Below are 12,134 nucleotides of genomic sequence, written 5' to 3' on the forward strand. Positions count from 1 at the left end.
GAATGTTGTCTGAAAGATGAAGTGAGGAGCGCGCCTCCTTCACAGGGAAGTGAAGGAGCAGGGGCTTCCCTGCTGCAGAACATGCACTGAATGCTTCCCCAGGCCAGGCCCTTTGCTAAGAGTCTCACATGCATCATCTTCCTGGCAGCCCTGGAGACAGGTGGTACTGGTCTCTCCATTTTACATGTGAGGAAATGGGTTCAGTGACAACACCAGGCCACCCTAAGTGGTGCCTCCAGAACTTGAACTGAAGTTTGTCTGACTCCAGCACTTGTGCTCTTAAGCCCTGTACAGTAGGGATGGAGGAAGTCCTCCCTGGGGAAGTGAGGCAGCTCCTCAGCTGCTCTGTGGCTCTGTTAGGGGACCTGAGCCATCTGGCAGATGAATGCGGATTTAAGCCCTCAACTTCCCTAGTTCACTTGCCAAGTGTAAGCAGGCTGTACCTCTCACATGCGCAGTTCACCGTATCTGTGCTCACCTACTATGTGTCAGGCTTGCTGTTATGTGCTGTTAACACAAAGGAAACCCAGTGTCCAGCCTTTGAGAATTTTGTAATGTGGTCATTTTCTTTTTTTTTTCTTTTTTCTTTTTTGAGACGGAGTCTCGCTCTGTTGCCCAGGCTGGAGTACAGTGGCGCCATCTCAACTCACTGCAAGCTCCGCCTCCCGGGTTCAGGCCATTCTCCTGCCTCAGCCTCCCAAGTAGCTGGGACTACAGGTGCCCGCCACTGCACCCGGCTAATTTTTTGTATTTTTAGTAGAGACGGAGTTTCACCATGTTAGCCAGGATGGTCTTGATCTCCTGACCTCGTGATCCACCTGCCTCGGCCTCCCAAAGTGCTGGGATTACAGGCGTGAGCCACCACACCTGGCCGGAATGTGGTCATTTTCATCTGCAACAGTGCCTTTAATTTCTCTTGCTTTCTCTCTCACAACCCTCAGTCCCCCAAGTTCTTCAGCCCCTTGCCACCTACACTAGTCTTACGAACATTTGGGGCCATGGAAGCAGAAGTATGAGTCACTCATTGAATCTTGTTTAGACCTATTCATTGCTTGATTTCTTCACTGAGCACCACTCTACAGTTTGTCCAGCAAAAATTAAGAAAGATGCCAGACACAGTGGCTCATGCCTGTAATCGCAGCACTTTGGGAGGCTGAAGCAGGTGGATCACTTGAGCCCAGGAGTCTGAGACCAGCCTAGGCAACATGGCAAAACCCCATCTCTACAAAACATAGAGAAATTAGCTGGGCATGGTGGCATGCGCCTGTAGTCCTAGCTACTCAGGAGGCTGAGGTAGGAGGATTGCTTGAGCCCAGGAAGTCAAGGTAGTGGTAAGCTGTGATTACGTCATTGCACTCTAGCCTGGGCAGCAGAGCAAGACCCTGTCTCAAAAACGTATGTAGAAAAAGAGCTGCGTGCGGTGGCTCATGCCTGTAATCCCAGCACTTTGGGAGGCTGAGGCAGGTGGATCACCTGAAGTTAGGAGTTCAAGATCAGCCAACATGGTGAAAGCTCATCTCTACTAAAAATACAGAATTACAAGCCGGACATGGTGGTGCACGCCTGGAATCGCAGCTACTCAGGAGGCTGAAGCACGAGAATCGCTTGAACCCGGGAAGTGGAGGTTGTAGTGAGCCCAGATCGTGCCACTGCACTCCAGCCTGGGCGACAGCAAGACTCCATCTCAAAAAATATATATATATATATATGTGTGTGTGTGTGTGTGTATATGTATGCATATACATATGTATATATGTGTGTATATATACATATGTATATGTGTGTGTGTGTATATATATGTATAGTCTAAAATATTGTTCTTTGTTGCCCAGGCTTCTGAGAATAGCCATCGTCCCTCAGGTCTCCCACCGAGAACTTTGACTTTTTTCTTGTTGGTTGCACAGCCTCTGACCGTGGTGGGTGTGGTGTCTGAACACGAGGCATTTGGCTTGCTGGTTCTCTTTTCCCCTACTTTCCTCTCAAACATGACCTCTGCTTTCTGTTTAGGAGCTGAAGGCAAAACAAAGGGGCAGTGATTTAACCTGACTTTCTTTTCTGTTATTGGGAAGGATGGGAAGGGCTTTGGAGAGGTGTCCACTGGTGTGAATGGCTGGATAAACAGGTGCTGCTTCTGATCCTGACTTTCAACAGAGGTTTTTGGAGTCTTTCTGGGCCTAGGGCAGCAGCGGAAGTGGCAGCTGTCCTGGCTGGTGCTTCTGACCCCTGCAGAGCCCCTTTGGAGACGGGGGGAGGACGGGCCCTGCATTGATGAGATTCCAGTGAAAAATATCCTAGCTAAATAGTAACTGCCTGAGCAAATGAAATACAGGATAGTTGTGAGGACTGTGGATCAACAGGAATTCTGCATCTATCTATCCTGACTGGCTTCCGTTTGACTCATGCCCCATTCCAGGACAGCGGCAGGGTAGGCTGGGGCCAGAAGAACCTTTGCCTTGTATGGCACTCTTCCTAGCATCCCGCCTGGCATTGGCAGGTAAAGAACTGACTGGTGGCCTGTGAGCCACCATACAGCCACGTTGTCATCCCCATCAAGCCCTGTGGCTGGGACATGTGTGTGGATCTGGGCTGCAGAAAGATTCCAAGTTGAGCTTTTGCTTGAGACTTGAGAGAGCAGCCTTAGACAGGGGTAGAGAATCTGGCACAGCCTGGATCACAAGGTCAGGAAATCGAGACCATCCTGGCTAACATGGTGAAACCCCGTCTCTACTAAAAAATTAGCCGAATGTGGTAGAACGTGGATGTAGTCCTAGCTCCTCGGGAGGCTGAGTCAGGAGAATTGCCTGAACCTGGGAGCCAGAGGTTGCAGTGAGCCGAGATCGCAACCACTGCACTCCAGCCTGGGCGACAGAGCGAGACTCCGTCTCAAAAAAAAAAAAAAAAAAAATCTGCCACAACCTTGCTGACTGAGGTGTGCTGTTAGAGACTGGGCCCTCTGAGGGAGAAGAGTCTCTCAGGAATGTCAGCATTAGGGCCTGTCCCCCCGGTGCCTTTTGGAATTGGTAGGCTGGCCGGTAGGCTGGCCCGCAGCCTTGCCTGGTGCAACTGCAGGCAGTGCCCTGTCTGTGGGCCTTCCTTGCTACCTGTCTCCTCTGTTGGCCAGCAGAGCCAACGACTGAGAGTCGTTGAGCCGCCCATGAAGCCTGGGGCCCTTCTGTGGACAGCACTGGCCGACCACACTGACCAAGCTGCGCCAGCAGATCCATGGAGATGTCCTCCCACCCCAATAGTCTTCCTCCCTGTGGGTGCAGAAAGAGGGAGTGGCTGCTGGAGGTTTCCATCCAGCCCTGACTGCTCCTCTCTGAGCCTGTCCAGAGAACCCATCTGTCATTGAGAGCTGGGAAGACAGCTCAGGGATCAGGGAAGGATTTCATGATGTTCTGCTGAGGTAGAGTTCTGGAAAACTAAGGGTCTGTCCCTCAGGGGTGTCTTCCACCTGACTGAGCTTGGCATCTGTCCCGAGTGATACAACAAGACTTCCCACACAAGGGAAAGGGCTGCAGGAGCCAGCTGTGCTCTGTCCTGGCTGACTTCGGCAAAGTTCCAGGCGCAGTCTGCACAGTGTTTATTAAAGATGACTTGGTAATGTGTATCCAGGCTTGAAGCCTCTTGATGCCTCTGCACACTGGCCCCTTTCGCAGGTATTGGTGGAGTTGGTGGTTGCACTTGGGGCTCTGGCGGACCCCATCAGGGCCTGATTGTGGTGTGGCAGTCTAGGCACTAAGCCCCAGAAATCTTACTGAAAAAAGAATGAAATGAAACCAATCCCAGTTAAGGAAGGTGGGGGTGCTTTCCCCGTGGTGGGGGACCCAGCTCACCTTGAGTGCCCCTTTGGGATGATTTACTTCCCTTTCCCCTGGAAAAAGGGTCATCTTCCTGTAGCTGTGGAAAGGCAGCACCTCCCTCCCTACTGCTGCCTCCCCCAAGTCCCCTAGGTTTAAGAGCTGGACCTCCTGAAAGTGGGAGGTGGAGCCCACCCTGTTCCAACAACCCCCATCAGAATTCGGCTAGATCTCACCTTGGTCTCTTAAGCTTCTGGCTTCCAGGGCCAGGGCCAAGCTTCCCCCGTTAGACTCTTAGGTAAGACACAGGCCCTGTGTGAAGCAGTTCCATAGTCCTGGTCATACAGAGGACACCCCTCTCTTTGATTCCTTTCTGTAACCCCTAAACCCCCCTTTCCTCTGCAGATACACGCTGGACTGATTGGTGAGTGCAGAATATCATACTGTTATAACCTCTTTCTCCCCATCGAAAAGACATAAATATCAGTTTCTCTTTATTCCCGAGTAGCTGGGATTACAGGTGCCAGCCACCACGCCCGGCTAATTTTTGTATTTTTAGTAGAGTTGGGGTTTCACCAGGTTGGACAGCCTGCTCTCCAACTCCTGACCACAGGTGATCCACCCACCTCGGCCTCCCAGAGTGCTGGAATTACAGGCGTGAGCCACCACGTCCGGTGGCAGTGTGCTTTTTTTAGTTTGATAGAAACTCATTTTCCCTAACTAAAAGCTACATTTTTTTAAAGCATGCATAGGTCGCAGTCCCTGTTATTTTTAGTAACAGGGGTTAAGATAATGACATTGTTCATATTCTGGGGTTTTTCTTTCTATCTCTAATAGGAGAGCCTTGCTTGAGTTATGAGTCTTGGGCAGCCTTGGGTTCTGCCACCAACTGGCTGTGTGACACTAGGCAGGTCACTTCCCCTCACCTTCATTTTTTTTCTCTAATTGTCAACAATAGGATGGGGTCTTTAAGGCCCTTTTGGGCTCTGACTGCCAATTCTAGCCTCTAGGGTAATAAACCTGCCACTTATTGAAAGCTCACCTTCACCCTGATACTGTGGTGCATTGTTTCACTTGATCTGAACTACCCCATGCCATTAGTATTAAAGAATGCCAACTTTTAGATAAGGAACTGAAGCTGATAATGATCACTTGTGTGACTTGGCCAATGTCACACGGCTAATAAACGGTGGAGCTGAGCTTGAACCAAACCCGGCTCAGCCTCCCAAGTCCTAACCTGCTAGCCACGCTGGGGAAGGTGTGTGGGTACCTCGTGTGGCTCGTGGCTGGCGTTGCTTCAGATTCTTCTTTCCTCTGGGTCTGCAACCAGCTAGAAGCCTGGATAGTCCTGCTGTGAGTCTGGCCTCTGTTTCTGTGTGCCGGCAGTGGTTTTCCCCTTTGAGGAAGAGCTGTGTTCTTGAGCCTATAGGTAAATCATCTCCCCAACTAATCGGAGCCTCAAAAACATTTGCACAACCTTGGCTCCAGTTGGCTTTTAAATCAAATGTCTTCCACTTTAGCCTTTGAACTGAGTTTCCTCTCCTCCTGTGCCCCTTGCTCCCTTTAACAACTCCTTTCTGCTGTCGTTTTGTTTTGTTTTGGTTTGGTTCGCTTTGTTTTGTTGCTGGACTCTTGTTTAAATATTCAGGAATGCCTTGTTCCAGGATAAAATGTAGCTGAAGAGTCACTGGTCAGAAGCACCTCCAGGGGACCCTGGGCGGGGCCACTTGTTCTCAGGCCGCCCCGCTAACCTTGAGTGAGCTAGTCTGTACACCCTGCACTCCCTGGTCAACAGTCTGATTGGTTTCCCTAATCAGCTTGCTCTCCAGGCTGTGCCAGGACTCTCAGCTGGAGGAAGTCTCTAAAGCAAACAGGAAGCACAAGAGACACTCATCAGCTTTAATTGCTCACCCTTTTACCAGGAAGGACAAAACATACGAAGTGGCTGACTTCGTGGATTAGAGGAGAGAAAGGTGAAACTTTTGAAGGGAGGCTAGCGGGAGCAATTGCAGCAGCATCTGGTGTCTTGGAGAAGGCTCTAGTTGCTGAGTGAAGCTGAAGACCCCTCCCACATTCATAGTCTTACACGTGCACACTTAGGGGTTGTGCACAGCGCTGATCGGGGGTGCGTTTCTGTCTCTTGGATTTCTCCCTCCTTCCTATATCAACCATAGCTCTCGTGCTTCGATCAACTGCTTAAAATCACTCTGGGAACTTATTTTTAAAATATTGATTTCTGGACTCCATCTCTAGAGATTCTAATTCAGTTGGTCAGGGTATTTCTAAAGGCCCTAGGTGATTCTGGTGAAAAAGAGTTTGACTGGAGGCTGAAGTAGAAGGATTGCTTGAACCTGGGAGGTCAAGGCTGCAGTAAACCGTGATTGCACTACTGCTCTAGCCTGGGCAACAGTGAGACTATCTCAAACAACAGCAAAAAAAAAAAAAAAAAAAATTACAGGTGGCTCACACCTGTAATCCCAGCACTTTTGGAGGTTGAGGCACGCGGATCACTTGAGGCCAGGAGTTTGGTACCAGCCTGGCCAATGTGGTGAAATCCCGCCTCTACAAAAAGTACAGAAAAATTTAGCCGGGTGTCATGGCATATGCCTATAGTTCCAGCTACTCCTAGAAGCTGAGGCATTAGAATCGCTTGAGCCTGGGTGGCAGAGGTTGCAGTGAGCAGAGATCGCCAGCCTGGGTGACAGAGCAAGATTCTACTCAAAAAAATAAAAATAAAATAAAAAAGAAAAAATTTGAGACCCACTGACCTGTAGTGTCCAGAGCTGAGGGAACCCCAGAGCAGGGAAGAACAGTGCCCCATTTTTCTTTCTCTTTCTCTCCTACCCTTGGCCCAGAAGTGCCTGTGCATGGGGCTGGAGTGTTTAGAAGCTTAGATCCCTTCTGCCCTTCCATGTGCATTGTATTAATAGGAGAATAGTGTGACTCCAAGTCCTTATACATTTTCTCCCCTTTGCTGTGGAAGACATGAGGTTGGGACTGGTGCTTGTTCTTAGTGGCCTCTGAACAAGCCAGGGTTCTGATTCGGATGGTGGGTCCACAGCAAGGACAGTCTTTCTCCCTACATCTGAAGCTCCAGCACTGCCATCGTACTCGTGAAAAAAAGTCAACTTTTTTTTTTGAGACAGAGTTTCAGTCTTTTGCCCCAAGCTGGAGTGCAATGGCACGATCTCGGCTCACTGCAGTTTGTTTCCTGGGTTCAGGCAATTCTTGTGCCTCAGCCTCCCAAGTAGCTGGGATTACAGGCGTGTACCACAAAGTCAGCTAATTTAAAAAAATCAACTTTGACTGTAACTTTAGCTCTTACGGAGAATTCGATTTTTGTCTCAAGACTTTGAAAACTGTGTCAGATTTGGTTATAATTCCATCACCTGACTGCACAAGTGGATAATTTTTGCCAGGGGTTCAAGAGGAAAGATTCTTAGTCAGACGCCCATCCCTGGGAGGTAGGACAGCTCACTGAATGCATTCACCTTACTACCCACCATGTCTTCAGTTTCCCAGGCTTGAGGGGAGAGGGTATAATGCTTCCTCGGGCTCTCGGTCTGGCCTTCACCTGGCTTAGACACCCTCATACCTCCGTGTGCCTTTCCTAGCAAAATTGGCTTCCTTGGGCTTTGTTGACTGCAAAGGTTGGACACCACTGCTTATGTGATCACCAAGCAGGGCCGGGAAAACTACGAGGCAACAGACCATAAAAAGTGCTGTGTGTGCCTGCTCAGGTATCTCTGGAAGGCAGGATCAGTGACCAGGCAGAACATGTCACCAGCTAGTTTATGCCAGGGAGAGCCTGAGTTCAATGGGATGGCCAGAGTCTGTTCACCAATAGTCTTGGAGAAAGTGTTAAAAATAACCATGTCAGTACTCTTAGCTACTGTTTACTCAACATGATGTGTGTGAGACACCTGGCAAACACTGCCATTAACCCTGGTGTGCCCCATATTAGTAATGAGGACACTGAGGCTCAGCTCAGGTGGCTTCTACAAAGTGATTCAGAAGTGGCAGGAGATAGTCACACCCGTGGTGTGGAAAGCCATTGTCTGTGCTCACTCTCTCTATGCCAGATGCTCCAGCCCTGGCTGTGCTTCAGTGGCACCTGCAGATGCTGGGCCCTGCTCCAAACCTTCATGGGAATCTTGAGGGGCTGGCTGCACAGATGACTTCAATGTACAGGCACTGTTGAGAACTACTGCAGGAGAGTTTTTTGTCTCCCCTTCTGGCTTGTTTTTAAAAATCACATTCTGTCCCTCTAACCCTGTGGTTTGGTAGTGACAAGACTTAGATCTGTTACCTCTATTTTTCTCAACCTGTAGGTGCTGGTTACTCCCCATCCCGGTACCCTCAGCACCGGGATGGTTTTTCTGGAATCAGAAACTTGGTTTTCTATTACCATCTCCCAGTTCATTCATACCTCCTCCTCTAGTGCCCCAGCCACAGACTGTTGCTCAGCCAAGACTCTGTGTCACGTGGATTCATGGTAATAACCAACTTGTAATTCCACTGTGGTTTTCCCTCTGTCGCTGTCGTCCTGCCTGGCTCGGGGCGGCTCCTCCCACTGTTGAGGACACTCAGAAACTGCAAGATTACTGTGACTGTTGCTAAAGCCAGCTAGAGCTAGACCTTCCTGGACCAGCAAAGCTGCTGCCACAAAAAGAGAGTCTCATTCACCTAGCAGCCCTAAACCAAAGATAGGGCAGGCACTGCCTCCACTGTTCTTCCACAGCAGGGAGGATGGCATCGTGTCTGTGGTGGGGCTGGGGGTTCTGTCACCTGTAGGCTAGGTGACCATGAGCAGGACATTTAATATATGAATGTTAATTTATCTATCTGAAAAATGGAGGTTGTTGTAAAGCTTGAAGGAGATAATGGTTGTGCAATTGGGAAGCTGAGGTGGGAGGTTGCGTGAGGCCAGGAGTTGGAGACCAGCCTGGGCAACAGAGTGAGACTCCGTCTCTGCCAAAAAAAAAAAAAAGAAAATTTTAATTAGCTGGGTGTGGTAGTGTATACCTGTTGGGAGGCTGAGGCAGTAGGATCTTGGAAGCTGCAGTGAGCTGTGGTCACACCACAGGTTGCCTCACAGGTTGTCAGCCTGGGCAGCACAGTGAGACCCTGTTTCTTTAAAAAATAAAAAAAATTATTTCCTTCAGTCAGCACTCTTTGAGTTCCTAGTATGCACATAGGCACCGTGAGGAGGGCATCTCTAAGAATTAGAAAGCGCAGACCTTGTCTCTTCATTGACTGGGGTGAAATGAGAAAGTATCTTAAGGCTGGGTGCGGTGGCTCACGCCTGTAATCCCAGGACTTTGGGAGGCAGAGGCGGGCGGATCACAAGGTCAGGAGATCGAGACCACAGTGGCAACACAGTGAAACCCTGTCTCTACTAAAATTACAAAAAATAGCCGGGTGTGGTGGCGGGCGCCTGTAGTCCCAGCTACTCCGGAGGCTGAGGCAGGAGAATGGCGTGAACCCGGGAGGCAGAGCTTGCAGTGAGCAGAGATCGCGCCACTGCACTCCAGCCTGGGCGACAGAGTGAGACTCCAGCTCAAAAAAACAAAACAAAACAAAAAAGCTTCTTAAACTATGAAATATTGAAATGGCATAACTTTGAAATATTTACATGGTATTTCTGGTTGCTAATTGAGACCCACCACCCCGTACTTCCTTCCTTGTACTTTTGGGGAAGAGGTGGGCCCCATTTCAAACCTCTTTTCCTTTGGTTCTGTCCAGAAAGGAAACTGTTGTTTCTGGCTAGTGAATCATTCTTCCTGAAGCTCACTTTTTAAATGAGTTGCTGGGAGAACTTGGATGTGGAAAACGATTTGAGGTTGAACAAAACAAGCCCTTTGCTGTCAGCTTCTTGCATGAGTGTGCACCATTTGCTTCCCACAGACACCTCCTGTTCATCCACACTGCTGTCCCTTGACTCTGAGGGAATGTACTTCCCTTGCTCAGGGGCAGATCACGGCTCTCCCTGGGATCTTAGACTCCATTATGCAAAGGGAAGCCTAATAAAAACCTTTTCTTTCCAACCCAGGTTCAAACGCTGAACGGTGTTCAGTACTTAATACCTACTCATAGGACCTGTTTGTAAAACATTCTGTATATATCCTGATGTCTGTTAACATCAGATGTATATGTCTGATGAAGACATCCACTTATGTCTTCTAGAGGCTTCTAGAGATAGGCTCCTCATGTGTCTTTGCAATTCCAAAACTTACCAAAAACAAAAACTCGAGCCTCTGAAGCTGTCACCAACCAAGTGATTCGGATGTCGGGGCTGGAACACCAGTTGTTGGGGGTGCAGGACTTGGTCTCTGCCCTCCCTCACCTCCTGCCTCTTCTTTCTCTCCATCACCCCATCTCTGCCAGTAGAGAATGGAACTGAGGTCTCTATTGAAAAAGGGAAAGTTGGTAGCTGTGCTGACTGCGGCAGAGCTCTGACTTCGGTGTGTGTTTCCGTGTGTGTTTGTTTCGGTGTGTGTTTTGGTGTCTGTTTTGGTGTGTTTCTGTGTGTGTTTTGGGGTGTGTTTGTGTGTTTCTCTGTGTGTTTGCTTTGTGTGTGTTTCAGTATGGGTTTGTTTCTGTGTGTTTTGTTTTTTAATGGGCGCGAGACTTTGGCCCATCAAAAATGAGAGAACTAGGGAAGAAGGCTCAGGATGAGAGAGTGAAACATTGCTTTGATTCTGGTGCACAGAGGAGCACAGTCCAGCCTTAGACTGAAAGTCGGTCAGTCCTTCTGAAGGTGGCAGGAGAAAAATGGCTATGTTAATAATAACTTGTGCTGGCCAGGCCCTGGTCCCTGAATGCCCAGCCCACAAGGTTGGCCAAGCACCTTTTCTGAGGAGCTTTCTACCAGGACCCCCTGGGCCCCTGTCTGCCTTACCATTGTGGTCCTGGCTACCAGACTGGAACTTCATTGTTGACCTAAATCCTAGTATCTTCCTAAGCTTTTTTTTTTTTTTTTTTTTTTAAATTTTGCCGCAAAAGCCTGTTGACTTAACTGTCACCAGGCTGTCACACATTCATTCGTCACCTTTTAAGTGAATGTACATATTTGGGACCCAGAAGTCAATGTGTTTGCTCAGAACCATGAGCCTGAAGTTGGGAGACCATTCTCTTTACGGCTCAGATGGTGGTAGAGCCGGTAGACGTCTAATGTAGCCCAGTGAGGCCTCCTGACCTCTAGTGGGGAGGGTAGGGAGGTGAGGTGAGGGGAAGCAGTCAGCTAGGTCTTAGTGAGGCCAGAGGGAAAGATCTGTAATTTAAGGACACACCGGGCAACGGCCTCTGAACTAACCCAGTACTTCTCATTTCTCCCCTACAGTTGGAGGTCCCCCTCCCCACTAAGTGCCTCTCTGCATAGCACTGGTCCCCACCCGCACGCTCTCTGGACCACTACAGCTGGACGGGCAATGGCGGGTCGGGGAGGCGCAGCACGACCCAATGGACCAGCCGCTGGGAACAAGATCTGTCAGTTTAAGCTGGTTCTGCTGGGGGAGTCTGCGGTGGGCAAATCCAGCCTCGTCCTCCGCTTTGTCAAGGGACAGTTTCACGAGTACCAGGAGAGCACAATCGGAGGTGAGTGGGCACAAGGGAGTTGGGGAGGGGCCTCAGGGTTGCCAAAGAAATGCTTTGACCTTGAAGAGATGGGAAGCTGCCTGCCTGCATTAGAGACTAAATGCGTCTGTGGTGGCAGCTGCACTTCCTCACCTGGGCTCTGGAATCGAGCCCAGCACCTGGTCTCTATGCCAGAGTCCCCTGAAGCATCGCTAGTAAGCATTCGCTGGAGTGGAAAGCCAGCTTCCCACCCTGTTTCTGCCCCTTCCTGATTTGTGTGGCCTTGGCTGAGGCCCTTTCACTGCCCCGGCCTCATGGAGGGAGAGGCTGGCTCTGGATCTTCGAGGCCCCTTCTTACTATAACGGGTGGTCCATGTGCCCTGGCCTTTCCCACTTCCAGAAGGAGGAACAGCCTGGTGAGTCAGAGCTGGGTGATAGGTGGGCGTTTCTGAAGCTGACTTTCTGGAGCTCACAGCCTGTTGTTGATTCTCCAGTGGTCAGCATTTAGGATGTGAGTGAGGGTCTGGCCTCGGCTTCTTGCCTCCGTGGCTAGCACACACGTCAAGAGGCAGGGGCCAACACTGGCATTGGCCTTGAGTCATCCTTTCTCTACTCTCTTGGTTGGTAGGAGGTTTCCAGGCAGCTGGAAACAAAATGGGCCGTGTCAGCAGTCTCCCTGCTGCCTCCTCAGCATTTGGGTCAGGAGCTGGAGAGGGGAAGTGAGGCAGTGCCCCAGGTCCCTCAGTACGCTGGGGGAGG

General features: G+C 49.9%; 1 protein-coding gene across 3 annotated transcripts in view; it reads left to right on the plus strand.

Moving 5' to 3' along the window:
* Positions 1-12,134, plus strand: part of RAB5C (RAB5C, member RAS oncogene family) — a 29,656-nt gene that overhangs the window by 13,345 nt on the left and 4,177 nt on the right. For 2 of the 3 annotated variants that reach the window (XM_008012661.3, XM_008012660.3), the window contains exon 2: positions 11,143-11,396. In XM_008012661.3, the coding sequence (XP_008010852.1) occupies positions 11,231-11,396 (166 nt within the window). In that variant the 5' untranslated portion in view covers positions 11,143-11,230. Of the gene's footprint in view, positions 1-10,192; positions 10,265-11,142; positions 11,397-12,134 lie in introns of those variants that run through there. The other variant, XM_073005302.1, reaches the window with a different exon arrangement.

Source organism: Chlorocebus sabaeus, chromosome 16, assembly GCF_047675955.1.
Source record: "Chlorocebus sabaeus isolate Y175 chromosome 16, mChlSab1.0.hap1, whole genome shotgun sequence".
Classification (NCBI taxonomy): Eukaryota; Metazoa; Chordata; class Mammalia; order Primates; family Cercopithecidae; genus Chlorocebus; species Chlorocebus sabaeus.